The following is a 25,025-nucleotide window of genomic DNA, read 5'->3' as shown; positions in this document are numbered from 1 at the left end:
AAATATGGAACGCAAACAGCTTGCAGTAGAAGAGGTTCACTGTCAGTGTCAGTAGTATCACAATGACTTTCCCACACCTCAAACTGATAGCATTTACACAAGTCCATCATCCCTGAAAGTTTCTATCATCATCATCGAATCATCCTTCACGCGCAATGAAGATTGCAGTGACGGGGCGCGCGGGGTGGGGGATGGGGGCAGCGCGTGGTGCAGCCAGCCACACTTTGCAAGGAGCCGCACATAATTACAAAACAGGCAACGCAGCGAGTAGGTGACGCTCGAGACAGGCCTACGACTGGATAGCGGCTGATACCTACCACTCGACTAAGTGACTCATATAATGCACTGCCTGCGTCTTCCTGCAAGATACGATCACTGAACTTCAACACTGGAACTTCGTATCATCTTTTTTCTGACGTTGCGACAACAGCCTCAATCGCCAAAAACCTCACTGGCTTTTGGATGTATCTACTACGACAGTGACGTGAGGTTATAGTGAATATAATTTTGAACGTATGAGAACTCTAAACTCGTAATACTTTGAGTTCACGATAAACTGGCTGGACGACTCAATAATCAGGCAGATAGGGAAAACTCACCATAATTTGGGCAATCTTATCAAAGCAATAATAAGTTCGAATCAGCTTCCCCCTTGATCACTGCTTCACGCAAACGTAACGTGTAACTAGAAGGGATACTCTTGATAATATCTTTAAAATTAAAAATTATTAAAAATATTAACATATGGTTACTCTGTATATTACTAGCTTTATTTTAACGGAAGACCATGTCTGAGGTCTCGTGGTCAGCATCGCTGTCTGCTGACAGGTCGTGGGTTCGATTTCAGGCTACTTACGACTTACGAATTTTTTTGCAAAAGAACGGAAACGAGCTTCACTCAGTCTCACGAAACGAAATGAAAAGCTGTTTAAATTAAGAGAGACAAAACTGGGTAAGTGCATTTAGGCGTCACACGTAAAGCTATGTTATTAAAAAAAATTCTATGTGTTTTGCTCTAGACTCCGACGTGATCGTCTCAAATAAACATTTATTATTCTACCAACGTGAAACTCGAACACGCAACACTTTCTTTACGAGGTAGTGACGCAAGTCTGACTTAGGTTACAGGATGCTTTAGAACTGTTTTAGGCAACGGTACACTTTCATTATCAACCAAAGCGTAAGACCTGTCAAGGAAATCTCAGGAGTCGTCAAAGCGAGCGATGCTTTACATTTTGATTTATACCAATGGAAGGATGAAATTAGAGGGGACAAGAGAGGTATCGATTTCGTTACGCCTCAAGTAGCGCATTCAGCCTGCGTGATCTTCCTCTATTGAGCGTAAAACTCTTATCTGACACGGTCTGCATGTCCCCTCGTGTAGCCAAAGCACGTTGGATAATCGTGTATCCAATGTGCCAAGAAATATTCCGCAAGAATGGGAAAAAAGGGCATTACCTTAACGGTAAACCTCTTGAGCAGTTCTACATAAGGTTTTATTACACAAGAAATTATGAAATTTGTAAAGTATTTGGCCCTCAGCCGAGATTATTTACTATCAAGTATATTTGAACATCGAATGTGGCTTCTCATGGTGTTAGATCTCTCAAGTTGCCGAATCAGTACGAGTCAAAATCGTTTCCTGTGGCATAGCATTTATAAAATTCCGTGCAGGCAGAACGGAGCGAAAATTATATATTTCAGAAGCCCTGCCATGATCTTATGAGAATTTGTATGTACGGCACGTGAGAGAGGTATACAAAATGAAGATGAGGCAGGTGCGGTTCTCCGAAATTGACAAACATCAATGACAAATTCACGGCACAATTGCCAGAGACATTTATCCAGCAAGACAGGAATCCTATGATCCTGCGCGTAAACAAAAAAAACGCGAAGTTTCATTGGTGCACAATGCATACTAGTCTGAAAGTAGCTGCATAATATATAAGGTTGAAAGGCCGATGTGAAAAGAATATCTCAGCTCGAGAAAACCAATGTCATAATAGGGGGATCAATACCAACCATCCGGTTCGTGAATACTTTTCAATTTAAAGATCTGCAGCCCTTCTTGCTTTGCACAGCAACTCTCATATGAAATGCAGCGAAGAAATAAATGTGAGGTTAAAATTTTATTTATATCTTACTGCTACACACAAAAATATTACAAACATCAAAGTGTGCCGGCTGTCCGGAAAAGTCAGTTCAAAGGTCAGAGTAAGGGAAAGGCATACCTCCTCCAACAGGACATTGCCCAGTACAGCACTGTTGTAATCAACCAACCTTTCGTCTACATTCCACATTTTCTAATTAGAACCACTCTGCCCTACTCTCAACTCACTGATATTTTCCGCGAAGGAAGCGAAATCTACACGGGTCGTATCTCAAACAGTTTCCTCTACCCGCAGGGGTGGTTAATGAAATGTACACAGTACACATGTCTTCCCCCCATGAACCATGGACCTTGCCGTTGGTGGGGAGGCTTGCGTGCCTCAGCGATACAGATGGCCATACCGTAGGTGCAACCACAACGGAGGGGTATCTGTTGAGAGGCCAGACAAACATGTGGTTCCTGAAGAGGGGCAGCAGCCTTTTCAGTAGTTGCAGGGGCAACAGTCTGGATGATTGACTGATCTGGCCTTGTAACATTAACCAAAACGGCCTTGCTGTGCTGGTACTGCGAACGGCTGAAAGCAAGGGGAAACTACAGCCGTAATTTTTCCCGAGGACATGCAGCTCTACTGTATGATTAAATGATGATGGCGTCCTCTTGGGTAAAATATTCCGGAGGTAAAATAGTCCCCCATTCGGATCTCCGGGCGGGGACTACTCAAGAGGACGTCGTTATCAGGAGAAAGAAAACTGGCGTTCTACGGATCGGAGCGTGGAATGTCAGATCACTTAATCGGGCAGGTAGATTAGAAAATTTAAAAAGGGAAATGGATAGGTTAAAGTTAGATATAGTGGGAATTAGTGAAGTTCGGTGGCAGGGGGAACAAGACTTTTGGTCAGGTGATTACAGGGTTATAAATACAAAATCAAATAGGGGTAATGCAGGAGTAGGTTTAATAATGAATAAAAGAATAGGAGTGCGGGTTAGCTACTACAAACAGCATAGTGAACGCATTATTGTGGCCAAGATAGACACAAAGCCCATGCCTACTACAGTAGTACAAGTTTATATGCCAACTAGCTCTGCAGATGATGAAGAAATAGATGAAATGTATAACGAGATAAAAGAAATTATTCAGGTAGTGAAGGGAGACGAAAATTTAATAGTCATGGGTGACTGGAATTCGTCAGTAGGAAAAGGGAGAGAAGGAAACATAGTAGGTGAATATGGATTGGGGGGAAGGAATGAAAGAGGAAGCCGCCTTGTAGAATTTTGCACAGAGCATAACTTAATCATAGCTAACACTTGGTTCAAGAATCATGAAAGGAGGCTGTATACATGGAAGAAGCCTGGAGATACTGACAGGTTTCAGATAGATTATATAATGGTAAGACAGAGATTTAGGAACCAGGTTTTAAATTGTAAGACATTTCCAGGGGCAGATGTGGATTCTGACCACAATCTATTGGTTATGAACTGCAGATTGAAACTGAAGAAACTGCAAAAAGGTGGGAATTTAAGGAGATGGGATCTGGATAAACTGAAAGAACCAGAGGTTGTACAGAGTTTCAGGGAGAGCATAAGGGAACAATTGACAGGAATGGGGGAAAGAAATACAGTAGAAGAAGAATGGGTAGCTCTGAGGGATGAAGTGGTGAAGGCAGCAGACGATCAAGTAGGTAAAAAGACGAGGGCTAATAGAAATCCTTGGGTAACAGAAGAAATATTGAATTTAATTGATGAAAGGAGAAAATATAAAAATGCAGTAAATGAAGCAGGCAAAAAGGAATACAAACGTCTCAAAAATGAAATCGACAGGAAGTGCAAAATGGCTAAGCAGGGATGGCTAGAGGACAAATGTAAGGATGTAGAGGCTTGTCTCACTAGGTGTAAGATAGATACTGCCTACAGGAAAATTAAAGAGACCTTTGGAGAGAAGAGAACCACTTGTATGAATATCAAGAGCTCAGATGGAAACCCAGTTCTAAGCAAAGAAGGGAAGGCAGAAAGGTGGAAGGAGTATATAGAGGGTTTATACAAGGGAGATGTACTTGAGGAAAATATTATGGAAATGGAAGAGGATGTAGATGAAGATGAAATGGGAGATAAGATACTGCGTGAAGAGTTTGACAGAGCACTGAAAGACCTGAGTCGAAACAAGGCCCCGGGAGTAGACAACATTCCATTAGAACTACTGATGGCCTCGGGAGAGCCAGTCCTGACAAAACTCTACCATCTGGTGAGCAAGATGTATGAGACAGGCGAAATACCCTCAGACTTCAAGAAGAATATAATAATTCCAATCCCAAAGAAAGCAGGTGTTGACAGATGTGAAAATTACCGAACTATCAGTTTAATAAGTCACAGCTGCAAAATACTAACGCGAATTCTTTACAGACGAATGGAAAAACTGGTAGAAGCCGACCTCGGGGATGATCAGTTTGGATTCCGTACAAATGTTGGAACACGCGAGGCAATACTGACCTTACGACTTACCTTGGAAGAAAGATTAAGAAAAGGCAAACCTACGTTTCTAGCATTTGTAGACTTAGAGAAAGCTTTTGACAATGTTGACTGGAATACTCTCTTTCAAATTCTGAAGGTGGCAGGGGTAAAATACAGGGAGCGAAAGGCTATTTACAATTTGTACAGAAACCAGATGGCAGTTATAAGAGTCGACGGGCATGAAAGGGAAGCAGTGGTTGGGAAAGGAGTGAGACAGGGTTGTAGCCTCTCCCCGATGTTATTCAATTTGTATATTGAGCAAGCAGTAAAGGAAACAAAAGAAAAATTCGGAGTAGGTATTAAAATTCATGGAGAAGAAGTAAAAACTTTGAGGTTCGCCGATGACATTGTAATTCTGTCAGAGACAGCAAAGGACTTGGAAGAGCAGCTGAACGGAATGGACAGTGTCATGAAAGGAGGATATAAGATGAACATCAACAAAAGCAAAACGAGGATAATGGAATGTAGTCAAATTAAGTCGGGTGATGCTGAGGGAATTAGATTAGGAAATGAGACACTTAAAGTAGTAAAGGAGTTTTGCTATTTAGGGAGTAAAATAACCGATGATGGTAGAAGTAGAGAGGATATAAAATGTAGACTGGCAATGGCAAGGAAAGCGTTTCTCAAGAAGAGAAATTTGTTAACATCGAGTATAGATTTAAGTGTCAGGAAGTCGTTTCTGAAAGTATTTGTATGGAGTGTAGCCATGTATGGAAGTGAAACATGGACGATAACCAGTTTGGACAAGAAGAGAATAGAAGCTTTCGAAATGTGGTGCTACAGAAGAATGCTGAAGATAAGGTGGGTAGATCACGTAACTAATGAGGAGGTATTGAATAGGATTGGGGAGAAGAGAAGTTTGTGGCACAACTTGACTAGAAGAAGGGATCGGTTGGTAGGACATGTTTTGAGGCATCGAGGGATCACAAATTTAGCATTGGAGGGCAGCGTGGAGGGTAAAAATCGTAGAGGGAGACCAAGAGATCAATACACTAAGCAGATTCAGAAGGATGTAGGTTGCAGTAGGTACTGGGAGATGAAGAAGCTTGCACAGGATAGAGTAGCATGGAGAGCTGCATCAAACCAGTCTCAGGACTGAAGACCACAACAACAACAACACAGTAAATAAAATAATAATTTCTGGTACAAAACAAAACATATGGAGAGTAAAAGAAGCTAATAATGTTCTTTGCGCCGTGTATAGCATTAATCCGAATGCAAACACTATGTGTGTAACTTTTCCAAGGATTATCCTGGAGAATACCACGGGAAGAGTCTGCTTTTTGCATCACACCAAACCTGGCATACTGTGTATTTAAAATTGTTTATCTGCACAATGAGTATAAAAATTGTAGCAATGTAGCAATTTCTACACTCTGCGTTGTTGCATAATACTTCGCGATAGTAACTAATGTAGCTGTCTTATTTCGGCGTACTACAGTTACGTATCTCTAAATGAGAAGCAAATACCGGTATCAGCCTCTAGGTAGCCCACATTCATACACGTCTTACAACGCTGGATATAGAAAAAATTCCCATCACCATAATAATGAGAAAAAATTGAAAAATACATCCAACTGGCTGAGGAAGTCAAGGATATGTGGAATCAGGATAAAGTTGACATTTTACCAATAATACTATCAACTACAGGAGTCATACCACACAATATCCACCAGTACATCAATGCAATACAGCTACATCCAAACTTATATATACAACTACAGAAATCAGTAATTATTGATACATGTTCAATTACCCGAAAGTTCCTAAATGCAATATAACATATACCGTAAAAGGAAGTGACGCTTGATCAAGGTCCGTGTCACTCCGTTTTTAACCAGACTTAACGTCTGAGAAAGTGAAGAAATAATAATAATAATAATAATGGCGTGCGACGAGGGCCTCCCGTCGGGTAGACTGCTCGCCTGGTGCAAGTCTTTCGATTTGACGCCACTGCGGCGACTTGCGCGTCGATGGGTATGAAATGATGATGATTAGGACAACACAACAACCAGTCCCTGAGCGGAGAAAATCGCCGACCCAGCTGGGAATCGAACCCGAGCCCGTAGGATTGACAGTCTGTCGCGCTGACCACTCAGCTACCGGGGGCGGACCCATCACTATTACTTCGGTGGTTACGGAAGCAGAGATGGTGACCTATTCTTCCAAGTCACCATACAGTGCGCCAGTGCCCTGGACTATTAACTCAAATCTCTGAGTAGTATCTTCTTCAGTTAGGGTTTCTGACTGTTGACGGTAATGTGTCCGTCAGTTGGGAATATAAAAAACGGCGACCCTCCCCACTTCTTGATACACGAGAGGAGCAGTTGTGCAGCGTCAAGAGATTTCAAGTTTCCCTCCCTGGCATAATCCGCAACAACAACAACACAAAATAATCACATCACAGTACAGATACGCACATAAGAATGCCCAAAGCTACGTGATTCAGGGCGTCCCACGAGCAGCAGTAGACCGGGATGACATGTGCTCTATCGCTAGGCTCATGTAAACAAAGTGCATTACTGTGCGAAAGTGATGCTGAGGAGATGGTTGGCCACTGCCGAAATTAGAGCGTCTCGTTATCAGATTTATAAAGGAGGGTAGCATTGCTTCCGAATAACGCCACAGTTGATATAACAATTAAGGCGGTAGCGCTAAAATATTGCAGACTGGGAACATAACAAAATTCTGTAAATGTAATATATTCTTATGTGTGCCTCGGTGGGCAAATACCTGACCACCAATACAAAGTTCATCATCCAGTCGGTCCAAGGACAATGTTCTAACGCTTATCGACTATTTCAGCTCTGACAACGATTTTTTTATGTAAAATACGCGAAGTTTCATCTTGGTTCTGCGTCCACGTTAAATTTCAGGCTCCCTGTACAGTGCTGGCTAAGTCGTTTCGAATGTCGGACGGAAGCACAGGCGTACCATATTCAACAAGAGCACGATTAATGTAGCATTGCGGTGTTCTGAAGAGACTGTTGGTTAAAGCCAGCTTTACTTCACTATCTATATGAGCAGGATGCTCTGCACGACGCAGAATCTATCTCGTCTAGCTTCCCATCCACTGACGGAAATGGGAACCGTAACACTATGAACGCTTCGAACGGAACCTACCGACCCGGTACTTCCGTACCTCTGGGATTTGATGATTAAAATTTCATCGTTATGATAGCTTATTTTCAGGACAGAAAAAAATCAGTCCTAGAAATGAAGAGCAATGTGTTTAAGTGATTGCTACTGAATATGTCCAACGTTAATGCAATGTTCAGGTGGAGGCAGCAACACAGCATACCCAGCGAACACACGCATACAGCTTAAAGCCATGTTTCGGACTTTGAAAACACCAGATTACTGGCTTATGGGGGTGAGAGAGCATCATACCAAAAGATTGCACGAACAGTTTGCTGTAGAATGATGACTACACACCGAGTGTGGACGAGATGTACTCAGTAGAATAGTGAGGCGAGAACAGGCAGGAGTCCTTCCAGACGAACTACACTGGCTATGACGAACAGGCGAATGACAGCAGCTGAAATCCAAGCAGGGATACGTGGAGGAATATTGCCCAGGACAGTTAGGAGTAGGCCGGCCGAAGTGACCGAGCGGTTCTAGGCGCTACAGTCTGGAACCGCGCGACCGCTACGGTCGCAGGTTCGAATCCTGCCTTAGGTTAGTTAGGTTTAAGTAGTTCTAAGTTCTATGGGACTGATGACCTTAGAAGTTAAGTCCCATAGTGCTCAGAGCCACTAGAACCATTTAGTTAGGAGCAGAGACTTGCATAGTGTACTGGGACGTTAAGTGGCATTCTGTGGCGTTCAAAGGTGAGTTTCGTTATTGTTTGTGGCGTGTTTATAAACAGCCTAGTGAGAGGTCACACAAAGGAGCGATTCACGAGAGCCATGCAACTTCCGGAATCATGGAATCGGGAGGTATTGGATATGGGAACCGGATTGATTTGGTAATTATGGAGGGGAGGCTGAATGTTCACCGGTATGTGGCAAGAATGGTAAACCTTGTTGGCATACCCTTCGTAACCTGGATACCAAATGGTGTAGTCCAGCAGGATAATAGCTGGACAATGTAATGTAGTTCCCATCAAAAACACCTTAATGATTGTACGGATCCTTGACTGGTCTACTTGGTCCTGTGATGTGTCACCCGCAGAGATGTGACATTAAAATGTAAAATTTCATACCAGCCTCCATCTCTTTGTTAACTGACACAGCCACGGCAAGAAATTCCTCAAATGGCATTGAGATCCTGTCTGCTTCTGCGCCGCAACGATTACAGGACAGAATGCGCGCCTGTGCTGGACACACATATTAATGTGGACACCAGTTCCGAGCGGAATGAAAGTTTAATCATATACTATCCGTTACGTGGTGAAACACCTCCACAAAACTTGATAGATATCAGACTAGTGCTTCACGGTTTAACACTTTCCATTTTCATCAGCGTAGTTGGACGGCGGAAGGGGCTTGCTACCGTTACCTCTTGGACTAGAACATTAAGAGCGGTGCGGGCGCTAAAATTGTAATCCGGCGCGGCTAGTGGCGAGAGCGGTCCTGCAATCAGCGCACATCTTAGCGCGGAGCACACACACACACTTTCCCACCGGCCGCGCCTTACGTAAAGAGGGCGCCGGCGCGGCGTTCACCAGTGTGAGAACGGCCGCGTCAGCGCCGGCCCGCCGGCTCCGAGCGCGCTCGCTTTCGGATTCCGCGGGCGCCACGTGGTGGGAACGGGCGTGCATTACACAACGCGGGCCCTCGGGAATTCCTCAGAGTTATTACGGGTCGCGACCTTGAACCGCGGGGCCCTCGCTGCACGTAACTCTTCTGGCACCCGGTCTGGCCGCGGCGCAGTAACGAAAACATTTCCATAAACACAAGCGTCAGGAGCAGCGCCCATGTCGCTTCAAAAGCGCCGCATCCGAATATTCCCACAACGAAGGCGGTAACCAAAAACACACTACTGGCCATTAAAATTGCTACGCTAAGAAGAAATGTAGATGATAAACGGGTATTCATTGGACAAATACGAGGTGCATTCAAGTTCTAAGGCCTCCGATTTTTTTTCTAATTAACTACTCACCCGAAATCGATGAAACTGGCGTTACTTCTCGACGTAATCGCCCTGCAGACGTACACATTTTTCACAACGCTGACGCGATGATTCCATGACAGCGGCGAAGGCTTCTTTAGGAGTCTGTTTTGAGCACTGGAAAATCGCTGAGGCAATAGCAGCACGGCTCGTGAATGTGCGGCCAAGGAGAGTGTCTTCATTGTTGGAAAAAGCCAAAAGTCACTAGGAGCCAGGTCAGGTGAGTAGGGAGCATGAGGAATCACTTCAAAGTTGTTATCACGAACAAACTGTTGCGTAACGTTAGCTCGATGTGCGGGTGCGTTGTCTTGGTGAAACAGCACACGCGCAGCCCTTCCCGGACGTTTTTGTTGCAGTGCACGAAGGAATTTGTTCTTCAAAACATTTCCGTAGGATGCACCTGTTACCGTAGTGCCCTTTGGAACGCAATGGGTAAGGATTACGCCCTCGCTGTCCCAGAACATGGACACCATTTTTTCAGCACTGGCGGTTACCCGAAATTTTTTTGGTGGCGGTGAATCTGTGTGCTTCCATTGAGCTGACTGGCGCTTTGTTTCTGGATTGAAAAATGGCATCCACGTCTCATCCATTGTCACAACCGACGAAAAGAAAGTCCCGTTCATGCTGTTGTTGCGCGTCAACATTGCTTGGCAACATGCCACACGGGCAGCCATGTGGTCGTCCGTCAGCATTCGTGGCACCCACCTGGATGACACTTTTCGCATTTTCAGGTCGTCATGCAGGATTGTGTGCACAGAACCCACAGAAATGCCAACTCTGGAGGCGATCTGTTCAACAGTCATTCGGCGATCCCCCAAAACAATTCTCTCCACTTTCTCGATCATGTCGTCAGACCGGCTTGTGCGAGCCCGAGGTTGTTTCAGTTTGTTGTCACACGATGTTCTGTCTTCATTAAACTGTCGCACCCACGAACGCACTTTCGACACATCCGTAACTCCGTCACCACATGTTTCCTTAAACTGTCGATGAATTTCAATTGTTTTCACACCACGCAAATTCAGAAAACGAATGATTGCACGCTGTTCAAGTAAGGAAAACGTCGCCATTTTAAGTATTTAAAACAGTTCTCATTCTCGCCGCTGGCGGTAAAATTGCATCTGCCGTACGGTGCTGCCATCTCTGTGACGTATTGACAATGAACGCGGCCTCATTTTAAAACAATGCGCATCTTTCTATCTCTTTCCAGTCCGCAGAAAAAAAATCGGAGGCCTTAGAACTTGAATGCACCTCGTATATTATACTACAACTGACATCTGATTACATTTTCACGCAATGTGGGTGCATAGATCCCAAGAAATCAGCACCCACGACAACCACCTCTGGCCGTAATAACGGCCTTGATACGCCTGGGCATTGAGTCAAACAGAGCTTCGATGGCGTGTACAGGTACAGCTGCCCATGCAGCTTCAACACGATACCACAGTTCATCAAGAGTAGTGACTGGCGTATTGTGACGAGCCAGTTGCTCGGCCACCATTCACCAGACGTTATCAGTTGGTGAGAGATCTGGAGAATGTGCTGGCCAGGGCAGCAGTCGAACATTTTCTGTATCCAGAAAGGCCCGTACAGGACCTGCAACATGCTGTCGTGCATTATCCTCCTGAAAAGTAGGGTTTCGCAGAGACTGAATGAAGGGTAGAGCCACGGGTCGTAACACATCTGAAATGTAACGTCCACTGTTCAAAGTGCTGTCATGCGAACAAGAGGTGATCGAGACGTGTAACCAATGGCACCCTATACCATCACGCCGGGTGATACGCCAGTATGGCGATGACGAATACACGTTTCCAATGTGCGTTCACCGCGATGTCGCCAAACACGGATGCGACCACCATGATGCTGTAAACACAACCTGGATTCATCCGAAAAAATGACGTTATGCCATTCGTGTACCCAGGTTCGTCGTTGAGTACACCATCCCAGGCGCTCCTGTCTGTGATGCAGCGTCAAGGGTAACCGCAGCCATGGTCTCCGAGCTGACAGTCCAAGCTGCTGCAAACGTCGTCGAACTGTTCCTGCAGATGGTTGTTGTCTTGCAAACTTCCCCATGTGTTGACTCAGGGATCGAGACATGGCTGCGCGATTCGTTACAGCCAGCCATGCGGATAAGATGCCTGTCACCTCGATTGCTAGTGATACGAGGCCGTTAGTATCCAGCACGGCGTTCCGGATTACCCTCCTGAACCCACCGATTCCATATTCTGCTAACAGTCATTGGATCTCGGCGAACGCGAGCAGCAATGTCGCGATACGATAAACCGCAATCGCGATAGGCTACAATCCGACGTTTATGAAAGTCGGAAACTTGATGGTACGCATTTCTCCTCCTTACACGAGGCATCACAACAACGTTTCACCAGGCAACGCCGGTGAACTACCGTTTGTGTATGAGAAATCGGTTGGAAACTTTCCTCATGTCAGCACGTTGTAGGTGTCGCCACCGGCGCCAACCTTGTGTGAATGCTCTGAAAAGCTAATCATTTGCATATCGCAGCATCTTCCTCCTGTCGGTAAAATTTCTCGTCTGTAGCACGTCATCTTCGTGGTGTAGCAATTTTAATGGCCAGTAATGTGAATAATTCTTATCAGTTTTCTTTTCACCTATTTCCCCTTTGCAAAGTTGCAACTCCCATTCAGTGATAAATAAAACAACATTTAGTTACAGTATTTTTAAAATTTTTTTACTGATTCAGAATGAAATGAAATCATGTAGGAACATATTTACGTGTTGCCTTCACATCAGTGGCCAGACGTCTCCTCAGCATCTGGCCACCTCCTCAGCATCACTTTTGCGCAGTAATGAAACCGGTTTACATAAGCCTAACGGTAGAGCGTATGTTATCTCGATCTACTCCTTAGCATCATAGCTGCTCGTGGGGCACATCGATTTACGTAGGTATGAGAATTCTTACGCGCGTATCTGTATTGTGATGTGTGCTTGTACAGTGTATTATTTTGTGTTGTTGTTGGTTAAAGAAGGGAGGGAAACCCGAAACCCGTTCCTCTGCAGTATCGAGAAAGGGGGAGGGTCTCCGATTTTAATATTCCCACCTGACGGACACATCACCGTCGATAGTCACAAGTCCTAACTCTTTAAAATTCTATGGTTCAAATGGCTCTGAGCACTATGGGACTTAACTTCTGAGGTCATTAGTCCCCTAGAACTTAGAACTACTTAAACCTAACTAACCTGAGCGACATCACACACATCCATGCCCGAGGCAGGATTCGAACCTCGGACCGTAGCGAAAATTCTATGGAGAGATCTGAGTTAATTAATTTGAGACCATGGGGCATTGTATGGTGTCTGGGAATAATGAGTCACCATCTCTGCTTCCCTTCTACACAAGTTATAGCGGCGGGAATTTTTTCTGCCACCGGCGTTCAAACACGCTACAGGTGGTGCTAACAACTCCGAATTCTCGTGTGTTATTAATGTGGACTACCTGATGAAAACATCTACAATTGTACTACGCCGGGAAATAATGCTTCGTTTCGAATACGAACGTAAGAAAAAAAATATCGGAAAAGCCTGATATCGGTATCTGCTCCTGACTCAGAGATATGCAAGTGTAGTATGCCGAAATAAGCCAGCTGCATTACAGCTATTAACGCACAGAATTGTGCACCAGCTCAGAGTGTAGAAATTGATAGAGTATAATATCCAATGAACGTTGTAGGAGTTAACAAAAACACTTTTTTTGCATCCATCGTACGAATAAGCGGTTTTAAGTACGTAGTGTGCTAGGATTGGCGTAATGTAAAACACAGCTTTCTCCCATCGCATTCACCAGAATTAGTTCCGTTTGGATTCTAATTAGTGCTCTCCTCGGCGCATAGAACAATATTAATGTGGTTTACTCTCCTTACTCTCCTTGTGGCTCTACGTGTACTCATTACAATTTTTCGCTCTTTTGCACTTTACAGCGCCCAGTGAACAATTCTATAATATTGCGAATGTGTGGCACTCCGCAGCTCCCATATACTTGATAAATGGTATTTTTTTAAGAACATCACCTGAGAAAAAGACGTCTGGAGCAGTCTGTTACATGGAAATGAAATGTGGTCCATAGGAGCGAAATAACCTGCAAGTATCTGAAGTGTTGTGACTAAGAACAACGCCAAAAAATGAAGTAAACTGACTAATGTGAAATTATTCAGTACTTTAAATTTTAGGCTTGGATACACCTTTTAGCTACGAAACAATTATTTGCTATCCGACCTTTGTTAGGGACTAGTATATTATCAGGAATCCGAGAGAGAATATTATAAATCAAATTTATTCGTTGTAACCACGGTCATCATGTCAAACAATAAAACGGAATAGCTAAATTAAAACACGCCTTAATTTGGCACCAGCCACATCCAAAATAGGTACTTGAGCTCGTTGTTACAAAGCCCAGGAAATAGATGAACGTCAACAGAGGTTCCTTCAACAAGAAACCGGTCTACTTTTGTTTCCTCTGAATTTCTTGAGACCTGTGTATTATTTCTCCGTGCACTGGGAGATACGCCCAACCGAAGTCCTTTCTACAACTAGCATACAATGTATTCAGAATGAGGACTTTCCACCACCACATGGGCATTTCAGCAGTCGAGACACTTTGGATATGAAGACACACGGCTGGCGCTCACGGACAGTAACGAATAGAAAGGCTTCAGCGGTGTGGGGGGGGGGGGGGCAGGAAGCGAGCGGTTTCGCGGATACGGGCGCGCGCAGCAAGGCTGACGTTGGATGGACGCGCGTGGTCGGCCATCCTCGACTCGATCTCAATGTTCAGCCAGGCGGGTTTCTACAGGCTCCCAATTGTGTCGTACTCTGGAGATTGGCGCAGACCAGGGGGGTGTTCTTGCAGTCGTCACTGTTTGAGCGAACAACGTACGCCAAGAAGAGGCTAAAACACTTTATTCGGTCACCCTCATAACGCTTCCCCAAAAATTAACGCATATGTTCAGTTTTCCCTTCTGTCAACTAGTCCAGAAAATGCTCCCATCTTCTCACATTTACGCTTCTTGAGCTTTTCATTTTTCAGTTATGTCACTTTCTTCCTTCCCCCTCCCCCCCCCCAATCATCTTCATTAACTGTGTTTTATCACGTTCTTCTATCTCTCCCTCATCCCCCTTTTCTCTGATGTCCGTTGTTGCTAGCCCTCATAATTTAAAACTGTAATTTGTCTCTACTGTTGCACTCATCAACAAATGTTTTTTTTTGTATTTTCGTGGTCGAGAATTACTAATACTTTATAATGTTGCGAATTAGATGTAACTTCTAACATACTTATCGTAATGAATGTACTGCAAAATATGTACAATTTTATGGTTACATATGACACAGAGCCTGATGGCCCTATAAACAAATAAAATAAAACAAATAATAAAATAACAAGATATTTAAGGGGATACACTCGAGGCATATCAGATAACTCAGATAATTTGTACATCCAAAAAAAGGATAAGATTCAAGAGAAACCTATGTACAATTCTCTAATACCATCGTTTCGTATCCTTCTACTGCAGTTCAACTTCAGTAATGACTAGGTTAACAAGCATGGGAGAAGAAACACAAAACAATTCTACAGAGTCAGATTTCTGGAGGAAATAAAGTGACGATAAAAGATAACACTGATTCATTACTATTACATCTTTACTACAGAGATCCAAGCCGGAATATAAATAAAACTCTGCTTCTCTGCCATGCGCGTTTCGGATTTTATGAAGCATCATCTATGGTCTATAACGCATTTTAGTGTACATAAGATGTGTGATTATTTCAAACAATTTTCTTTGCCGCAGTTTTTGGGCTAGACCCCTGTCAGGTTCAGCCAACGAATTCATGTACTTCCAGCGAACTGAAAATGAGCAGTCGGTTAGCAATTACAGACGATAAATTAGAATATGGTTGGAGAAACAAAGTCGTATTCAAAGGTAAATTCTCTACATGCTTCAAATCGAGTTTGTAACCAGTGTGTACTACCACTGTGTTCTTTACTGCACATCCAAGCAAAAAATAGAACAGTTCAAAGTAACACGACGTGAATACTGAGAAACGGATGAAGATGAATGGACGATCAAAAGGAAACCCAGGTGTTAACGACGTGGCGGCCGGTGTGGCCGAGCGGTTCTAGGCGCTTCAGTCTGGAACGGCGCGATCGCTACGGTCGCAGGTTCGAATCCTGCCTCGGGCATGGATGTGTGTCGTGTCCTTAGGTTAGTTAGGTTTAACTAGTTCTAAGTTCTAGGGGGCTGATGACCTCAGAAGTTTATTCCCATAGTGCTCAGCGCCATTTGAACCATTTGTTAACGACGTCATATTCAATTATATAAAATCGAAAATACGATAACGAGATGAAGTCACAAAAAAACGGACTAAAGAAATTCCTTATAAGAATCCTTATGATCAGAAACTACCTCAACAACGATCTAATTCAAGACATGGAAACACTGTCAGGATAAAGGCTCAACAAATATGGATCTGTAAAACCGAGGGAACGTATCAAGTTTGGAAGTACTCCACTAAGCACGAAGTCTTTAAATCATGCTAATCCTCTTGTTCGGTGCCATTAAAATAGCTACTTAAGAATAAATGAATATATTTTTAAGATTCTGTGTTGAACAAAACAATGTCTTGTTTTCGAGTGTTCTTTTCAAGTTACAACATATACATATTTATTGTCCCCATACACACACACACACACACACACACACACACACACACACACACACAAGTGTCATTTACTACAGAAAACATACTTCAAGAAGAATAACGCCAAATTATTTTGTAAACAACAACAAAAGGATGGCATGTAAAAGAGGGGAAAATAACAGCTTACACTGAGAATCCAGAAATATGAGAGGCGGTAAAAAAAAAAACGGGGGAATTAACAAAAATCTGTGGATAAATCAGTGCTGATCACATGCTACAAATTATAGTCGTTGTGAGAGTAAACTGAGAAGACTGCCGGACGTTTGGAGTCCCAGTTCTTCATTAGAGGCAATGAATTTTCTGTTCAGCGTGCCTCTATACCCATACTGTTTTGGCGTACAAGACTGATCCACAGTTTACTGTCCATCACCGACGAGTTATTACCCAGCCACTGACGGTGCGGTTGGAGGAACAACGCTGTCATCAAAAAGGTTGTTACCGAAGATGTAAAACTGTGTCAATGGAAAACTTGAGCGTGGAACTTGCAGAGAATTCTGTTTCTTTTGGTCTTGTCCCGTCGTGAACACACCTGTTCTAATTAGCTTCTTAGATGACGTAAGCGAGCTTTTCCTACAGCGTTATTCTGCTCATCTGGACGAAATACTTATAACGCTTTTCCTACGTGGCAACTGAATTGACGCAGAACTTGTTGGAGCACGTAAGTATGTATCGGCCACACAGTGATTATTTCCAGCAGCGTTTATGTCCGCCGAGGAGTTCCCCGTCGGAGCTCGCCGTGCCGGTCTGCTGTGAGCACTGGTGACCAGAAGCTGCTAACCTTGTGTGCGAGCTGCCTCTACACGGCGCCACACTACACGCATACGAGGGAGTCCCATTATCATTGTATCTTTCGCAACTGGCAACAAGACTGCGTATGCACTGTACAAGGACGCGTTATCTTGTGCAATCTGACGAGGCGCTGCGGAAAGAAGGCCATGTGAAAACCACTGATACACAGGACTGCCATTAATGACGTATACGGGAAGTAGGGGGGACGGAGGAGGAGAACAGAGGGGAGGGGAGGGTGCTACAAACACGCAACCCGCCACGCACTGTCCAAGCGATGGAATTACATTAGCGCATTACGTAGTACTTTCCCAACTAAATAGTCCATACATAAAGTTACTTATTCCACGTTACTCAATGTAGGTTGGACGACTGGTGGAAAGATAGGGACTGCTACACCTTTTCCGGCATAGTCTACATCGACATCTGTACTCTGAACACGTCTGTGAAGTGCATGGCAGAGGGCTCTTCCCCTTCGCACAAACGTTTTCTTCCCGTACCATTCGCGCAAGGAGCACGAGCGTAATGTCTGTTTAAACGACTCTTTCCGCGCTGTCATTAGTTTACTAGTCTTCGCGGTCCGTACGAGAGCAATATACAGCGAGCTGAAGTATACAGGGTGTCCCAGGAGGAACGGCCAGTATTCAGGAATGTGACAAGAACGATCATTCGAAGCAAAAAAGTCTAGTACACGTGGACACTAAAATGCACAACTTACGACCTATGAGCACTACCACTTCTTCGATAATGGGAAACACATGTCTTCGACTGAAGAAACGCTCGTAACTCTGAAGTATACATTTTAGGGTCCATGTTTGCTAGACTGACTTGCTTCTAATGATCGTTCCTGTCATATCCCTGAATATTAACCATTCCTCCTGGGATGCCCTGTATTTCTGGGTTCTTCACTTAGCATTGTTTTTGAAGCTCCGAATGTAGGGTTTCCCGGGATCATTTGCGCACATATTCATATGTCTGCCAATGCAGGTTTTCATCATTTCCGTGACAAATATGTAACCATTCGTGCTGACCTTCTAGGTATACGTTCAATATCCCCTGTTAGTCCTATGTGATTCAGATCCGTCACACTCGAGCGATATTCTAAAGTAGGTTGCACGATTGTTTCTTTAAAAAACATCCTTTCTAAACTTATTACATTTTCCCAGTATCCTAACAGCAGACCGAAGTGAACCATCCGATTTACTTACTGCTCAGTAACTGCGATCATTCTATTTCATGCTCCTCTCCCTAACTGTAACAAGTAGGTTTTTGTATGTGTTTACTGATTCCAATTATAATTGACCGATATTTAGGCACAAGATACAACAGAACTGCGTGTTATGTCATCAAAATTAATGAATTCAGGAAACCGTACAAAACTCTGTGCGCTGCTAGCATTTTAAATGTTCGGTAAGCGACCTGTGCCATGTGCATTAAAATTCAGTAATTTCTGTAACACTGCCATGGTTGCGCAGAAAGCAACATCACAACAAGGAATGTGCTAACCAAAAAACTGATAACAAAAACCACAACACGGAATTATTTTCAAACAACTTCAGAATTGTTAAAGAATGGAAGTATCAGTAAATAATCTTCTACATTCCATCTTGCTGGAAGATATTGGGGACGACACCTAATATAGACTTGTTGCGGAGAAAATGCACTATTTATTCTCCTCATGATGATCCTCACTTCACACAGCTGTTTTAAATTTTTTTATTAATTGCCGGCCGGGGTGGCCGAGCGGTTCTAGGCGCTACAGTCTGGAACCGCGCGACCGCTACGGTCGCAGGTTCGATTCCTGCCTAGGGCATGGATGTGTGTGATGTCCTTAGATTAGTTAGGTTTAAGTAGTTCTGAGTTCTAGGAGACTGATGACCTCAGCAGTTAAGTCCGATAGTGCTGAGAGCCATTTTTTTATTTATTACAGTCGATTTAGACGCTCTCATGGCTCCATCAACTAACACACCTGGTGACCATCATCATACTATACAATCACGACATATTTCATAGTCAGAGATCGTTGATATGTATGTGTTCAGATTACGACAGTTGATAACCAGCTACGATTAAGAAAAAAAATTACACTTTTCAGTTGCAGAGTACATCGATGGTCACCACGCCTGCTGACGAAAAACCTTGAAAGCTCTGAAATTGGTCTCTGTTAACAAACAACATTAAATACAACTGTGTGATGCTGACATCATAATAAAGGGAATATGCAGTTCATTATTCTCCATAATACTTAAGTAAGTAAGGCCATTTTTTCTGGGACAATCGTGGAAGGGGACTGAACTTCCACAATTTACAGGTGAAATCCTAAAAGAGATAAATATATCCAGTTTTGTTTAGTCACCCAGAAATCTGTATACGTTTTATCTTCTAAGTCACCGACATGCAATGGCTTACAGAGATTTATATTTTAGGTGTCTCTTCTCCATTTCTGGAGGCTTCCTCTACTTAACAAACGTTAAGCCATGCCATTACGTTACTTAAATTTTAAAACTCTGAGAAGCTTCTAACTGTTTCAAGGAGTATTTTTTGCTAATTTACACTGTCTTTGATTTCCATGTGAGATAGTGGTAAATAACTTCTTAGTACTTGTCTTTAACACCGGACGACACCCTGACATGAACAACTTTCAATTTATTAAACAAAATTTTTCATCTCCCTTTTAGTTTGCTTTTGATCTGTCTAAGCTCAAGTGTGTTCCTCATTGCAGAGGATCTTGTTTTAGAACTTTCTATCTATCTCTTCGTCTATCTTCTCAGCGATCACAGGCCCTGTAGACCACGTGCTGCATCAACGATCTGCTTCCGCCGCCTCTATCTCTCGCAGCCTCTCTCAACCCTGCGGAAATTCCTAATGTTGCGATGACCTTCTCTATCATCTTTCCACCTTGTACGAGGTCGGCCCAATGGTCTTGTTGCCTTGAGAGTTCCTTCAAATGCTTTCTTGGTGATCCTGTTGTTTTCCATTCGGGCCACATGTCCAGCCCATTGCTGTCTCCTACTTTTTAATTTCTGAATGATAGTGGGTTGCTTCATTAACTGATAAATTTCATTGTTCTTTCGAATTCTCCATGCACCATTCTCCAACACAGGTCCCCAGATTGTTCTCATTACTTTTCTTTCGAAAACATTCAGTTTTTCTCTTTCATTCGTTGTAAGCGTCCAGATTTCTGAGCCGTATAGTATTATGGGGCAGATAATAGTGTTGTATATCTTTATCTTTGTGGTGATTGACAAAGCTTTACTTTTGAGTGGGTTGCTTAGTGAGTACAGACATCTTGACCCTGAGGCTATTCCTTTTTAGAACTTTCTATTAACCTAAATTCTTAATGTTGTTGTTTCGTGTGGCTTGGTCTTATGTAATGGTCTTCGTATTACAGACACGTAATGAAGCTGAGAAAGAACGGATCAAATGGCGTAAATAATTCCTCAGATCCAGACCTCTACGAATGGATTCGTCAGATTTTCACCCATCGCACCTGATCGTTTAAAGCACGTGCAGACTGTATGTGGAAGTATGAACGGACGACACAGAATGATAAAGCCGCCCTTCAGTTTACTGCTGAAGGAGTGATGCTGCGGAAAAACAGCATGCATGTGTCAAATGGGACACACGAGAAGTCTGGGTAGATACCTTGTACGAGGTCGTGCTGAAAGTAATGCCTCTGAGTTTTAAATACTGTTACGGTCTCTTAAATAAAACAATCTTTATTAACTTTCGACATCTTTGTTCTTCATGTCCACATATTTATTTTTAAAGTAGTCACCATAACGACGACAAATTTCTCTATATCTCTTCTGTGTTGTCGAAGTTTCGTAACAGGGACAGTAAGAGGCGAGCAGTTTTCGGACAACGCGTAATTGTAGTAATAGGTTTGTATTACGTACTCTCAACAGCGGTAAACATCGAGGCGAGTACGAGTCACCGCGAGGTGAGAGAAGCACATGCGGCCAGCTGCTACGAAGTAGCAGTTTCTTCAGAAGTATAGGATCATGTTCTTTATCAAGTCCAATTAACAGGAAAGTGTTCACTATTGGTTCCACTTAATGCCAAGAATGATAGAGAGTGAAATGAAACGCTTGCTCTTGGTTATGAAAACTTGAGAGCATCCACAACGAAACCACAAAAATCTCATCTTATTAACCTACCTTCTATGTAGAACAACAGAAATCCTACCGTATTAGGCTAATAGAAGTAATATACTAAAAGTGGGAGACAGAAAGGTGGCCAACTGATATGCCTGTCACTTTCATTACGGGCTTCATCTGTTATATATGGATGTCAACGATTTTTTGTACTATCGATACAGAGGTGGGTGAATATCATGTCAAATCCACATTCCCTTTTATGCCTCTATCTTCAGCCACAGCAAAATCGAGACAAGAAATTTAAACTTCCATATCTCGTTAAAGCAAAGGGGTACAAGGAACCAATAAAATAAAACAGCTACCTGCGTAAATCACATAATATTTCACAGAAACCATGACGGGTTTAGTTTCGATGGTTTACACTTTTAGTTGGATACAAAGGTTTTTCACGTAACTGATGATGGATACTCATGTATTTCTACCGGGTACTGCCTTCTTGTATTTACAGCTGACTACAATCGGCAGAAATAAACATGTATACGGAGCATCACTTACGAAGAAATATACAATATCTATCGTTGAAACGAGTAGTGGGTGTTATTGAAAACTGAGAGACCGACGCATATATACAGATGTTTTATTTCGTTTCATAAACAGACGTGGCTATTCAAATAAGTGGGCGGCGACAGTCTGGTCGTAAAACTTATCCTGCACCAGATTTTTTTGCTGTACGAGGCAGAAGAAGACTCACCCGTCTTCTTGGTTGCGTGTCCCCGGCGGCTACGCCGAAGAGTCGAGGCCGCACGGTGCACGCCCGGCTTCGCCAAGTACTTGACGTTGGCGTTCCTGCCACGCAGCTGCTGTGACTTCTTCCTCCGCACTGGTCGTCGCCGTGGCACGGGAGACACGCCCAGTGGGACATACGTCTCTTCTTCCGATGTTTCTTCTGACTCGCTATTTTCCACTACCGTAACACACTGAATCTGTTTCACACTTGTCACTCGCACGGGGGGCGTAGGTGGTTCATCATCGGACTCCGATGCAGCGTCGCCAGTTAGGGTAATGCACGTAGCTGCCACAGGAAGTTCCGGTAAGTAACTCGCGGTTTGTCTTTCTAATTGTTCTGTAGACAAAAGAGAAACAACACTGCGTGAGCGTTCGCCTTTCTTGATCGGTCGTGCACTTATTTCGCCCACATCATGGCTTTTACTATGTCGTAAAATTGGCCGCGATTTATCCCCTTCTCCCAACGAACGCGAAGTGTTGTCCCCAGAACTATTGCTCCTCGCTGGACCCGGTGCAGGGGATGGCATCTGAGCTGGTTCGTCGCCTAACCGCGCATTGAAGTCTCCATCCGTCGTTCCACGGGTTGGAGGCTGCGGAGGGTACTGCCGTTCTGTACTGTCACACTGTTTATCATGATAGTCTCCCAGGATACTTTCGTACAGTCCGTCATCGTCATCGTCGTCATCCAGTCCACCGAGCGTCAGGGGATAATGAGTGGAGTCATGCGGCGCACAGTAGTCGCGAATTTCCCGCACTTCGTATTTAGCTGGTTTGTGGTTGTTACGACGAGCGCTTCGTCTCTCTGGCGGTACGAAGATCATGGGATCGAGCTTGAGCGCCGCCAGTGAGCGAGGGGGTCGACTAATAACTACCTGATACATGTCAGATCGCGCTGTATTCGACTGCTGTCCCTTACGGCGCTGTCCTCCACCACCGCCTTTCCTCTTGCGGCTGCTGTTACGTCTCACAGAACAGCTAGCACCACTGGTCCTCTTGAAGTAGCCATCGCGACTCACACTAGGTTTCGGTTTCGCGACAGCTGGCTTCTTCTTGCGGAAGAAGCCTCCGCCACTGGATGGGGGACTAAACGGTGGCGGAGAAGGTAGTGGGGCGTCACTGAGTCTCGGATTGGAAAATGAGAAACCAGAATCCTTACTAGAAGACACGGCGGGCGAAATGGTGCGTGGTTGAAAACGATGATGATCCTTTAGCGCCGAGTCGAGGGAATGATGTGCTCTTTTGCCAGCACCACCATCCAAGGCGCCACCAGACGACGATGTCGGCGATGGACGCGGTAACTCGAGGCTGCGCGGAGCCATTGCGAGGGGCGCGTCCATCCATACCCGTCCGAGGCTGACGCTAAGCGCAGAGTCCGGCCGACTGCTGCCCACACTAGCACTCGCGCTAGGTCCTAAATCGTCACCTCGGAAACAGCGCGGTTGCCTCCGCGTGTACACAGGAGAACGCTCGAAACGTAAGATCTCCACCGACCCAGAATCTTTCGCGAGACGCGGGGGTGGCGTCGGTGGACGTCGGGAGGCAGCCGTGGACGGCGCCGGTTCTACCGAGCTCCGCAACTTTCCGCTGCCTTCAGCCGTAGACGCACCGCCGTCGCGCATACCACGAATCCACTGATTGTAGCCGATCACCATCGAGTCCGGTTCCTCGTCGGCTATCGTCACCAACTTGCTGGTGGTCTCCGTCGCCAGCGAGGCCGGCTCCTGTTGCGCGGCCGATTCCGCACCGCCCCCTACGGCAGACGCCGTGGCGGCGGCGGCCGCCGCCTTGGCAGCTTGTTTGGCCTTTCCTCCTCCGCGTTCCAGGTAATTCCTCTTGATGGAAATGCGCTTGAAGGAATCACTGCGCTTGAAAGACGACTCGGCGCGGTCCTTCTTGCTCTTGCGGCCGCCACCGACGAGGCGGCGCAAGTTCTCGAACGTGATGGGCTTCATGGCGCATCACCGTCGCCTGGCGGCAGCATTGCGCGCACGGCCTGCTAGCCGTCCACGGAGCGACTGAGGCGCGGTGAAAGCCACAGCTCCAGCCGCGGCCGGCGAGCGAGCGAGCCGAGCGCCGCGCAACGGCGGCCGGCACAAGGTCATTTGCCCACCGGCGCACTCCTGCGGACCCTTCCCAATGACGAGAGATCAAAGCACTCGGGCCTCTCCTCAAAATCTGTCCGTTCGGATACCTAGAGTGCGTGTACATGTGACGCTGCCAGGCGCAGAAGATAAGGGAGGAGAAGAGGAGGAGTAGGAGGAGGAGGAGGAGGATGGCAGAGATAAAAAGGCAGGAGCGTGGGGAGGCGGGCGAGTGGAGGGACTAAAAACCGGAACGCTGGTCCACTGTTGCCGCATGGCCGTGCAGGACCGGCCAAACGAGCGAACGACGCATTTGCTTTTATTGCCTTGCCTCTCGGGACATTCGAGGCAGCTCAGCCTTAGCCTTCCTGGGCTCGCAACCATGAATGACAATGCAACCACTTGCGTACTGTCGGGAATAGATAAGCCATCAGATGTGCAACTATAGCTGCAACTGACACTAACTGTGCAGGGAAACCAGCTGATGCGTACGAGATCTCCTGAAGAGGGTGCGTACATGTGACGGAATCCCTTAATGGATGACATTAGCTCCTTCTTCCGATTCTTACCACGCTGGACGAAAATACAAGAAGGTGCCGATTGTCTGTGTTAATGCGGACCCGAGACTGCACAGATAACTCATTAACAATCCAGAAATACATATGTTTCTACTCGAAACTGCTATTTAGTGTACCTACAAACCATGCTACTCCAGGCACTTGATAGCCCACTAAGTTACTTGGACGTTACTCGACTGAAACTGACAAATTATTTATAAAATTCGACTTGAGCCACATCGTATTTCGTATCAACTACTTTC

At 44.8% G+C, this 25,025-nt stretch overlaps 1 protein-coding gene across 1 annotated transcript in view; it reads right to left on the bottom strand.

Moving 5' to 3' along the window:
* LOC126196964 (disco-interacting protein 2) overlaps nt 1–24,115 on the bottom strand; it is a 667,247-nt gene extending 643,132 nt beyond the window's left edge. The window contains 1 exon segment of the mRNA XM_049934602.1: nt 22,090–24,115. Coding sequence (XP_049790559.1) covers nt 22,090–24,076 — 1,987 coding nt within the window. The 5' untranslated portion in view covers nt 24,077–24,115.
* Between the last annotated feature and the right edge of the window lie 910 nt (nt 24,116–25,025).

Source organism: Schistocerca nitens, chromosome 1 (assembly GCF_023898315.1).
Source record: "Schistocerca nitens isolate TAMUIC-IGC-003100 chromosome 1, iqSchNite1.1, whole genome shotgun sequence".
In the NCBI taxonomy this organism is placed as follows: Eukaryota; Metazoa; Arthropoda; class Insecta; order Orthoptera; family Acrididae; genus Schistocerca; species Schistocerca nitens.
This window is presented reverse-complemented; position numbering and strand designations above follow the sequence as displayed.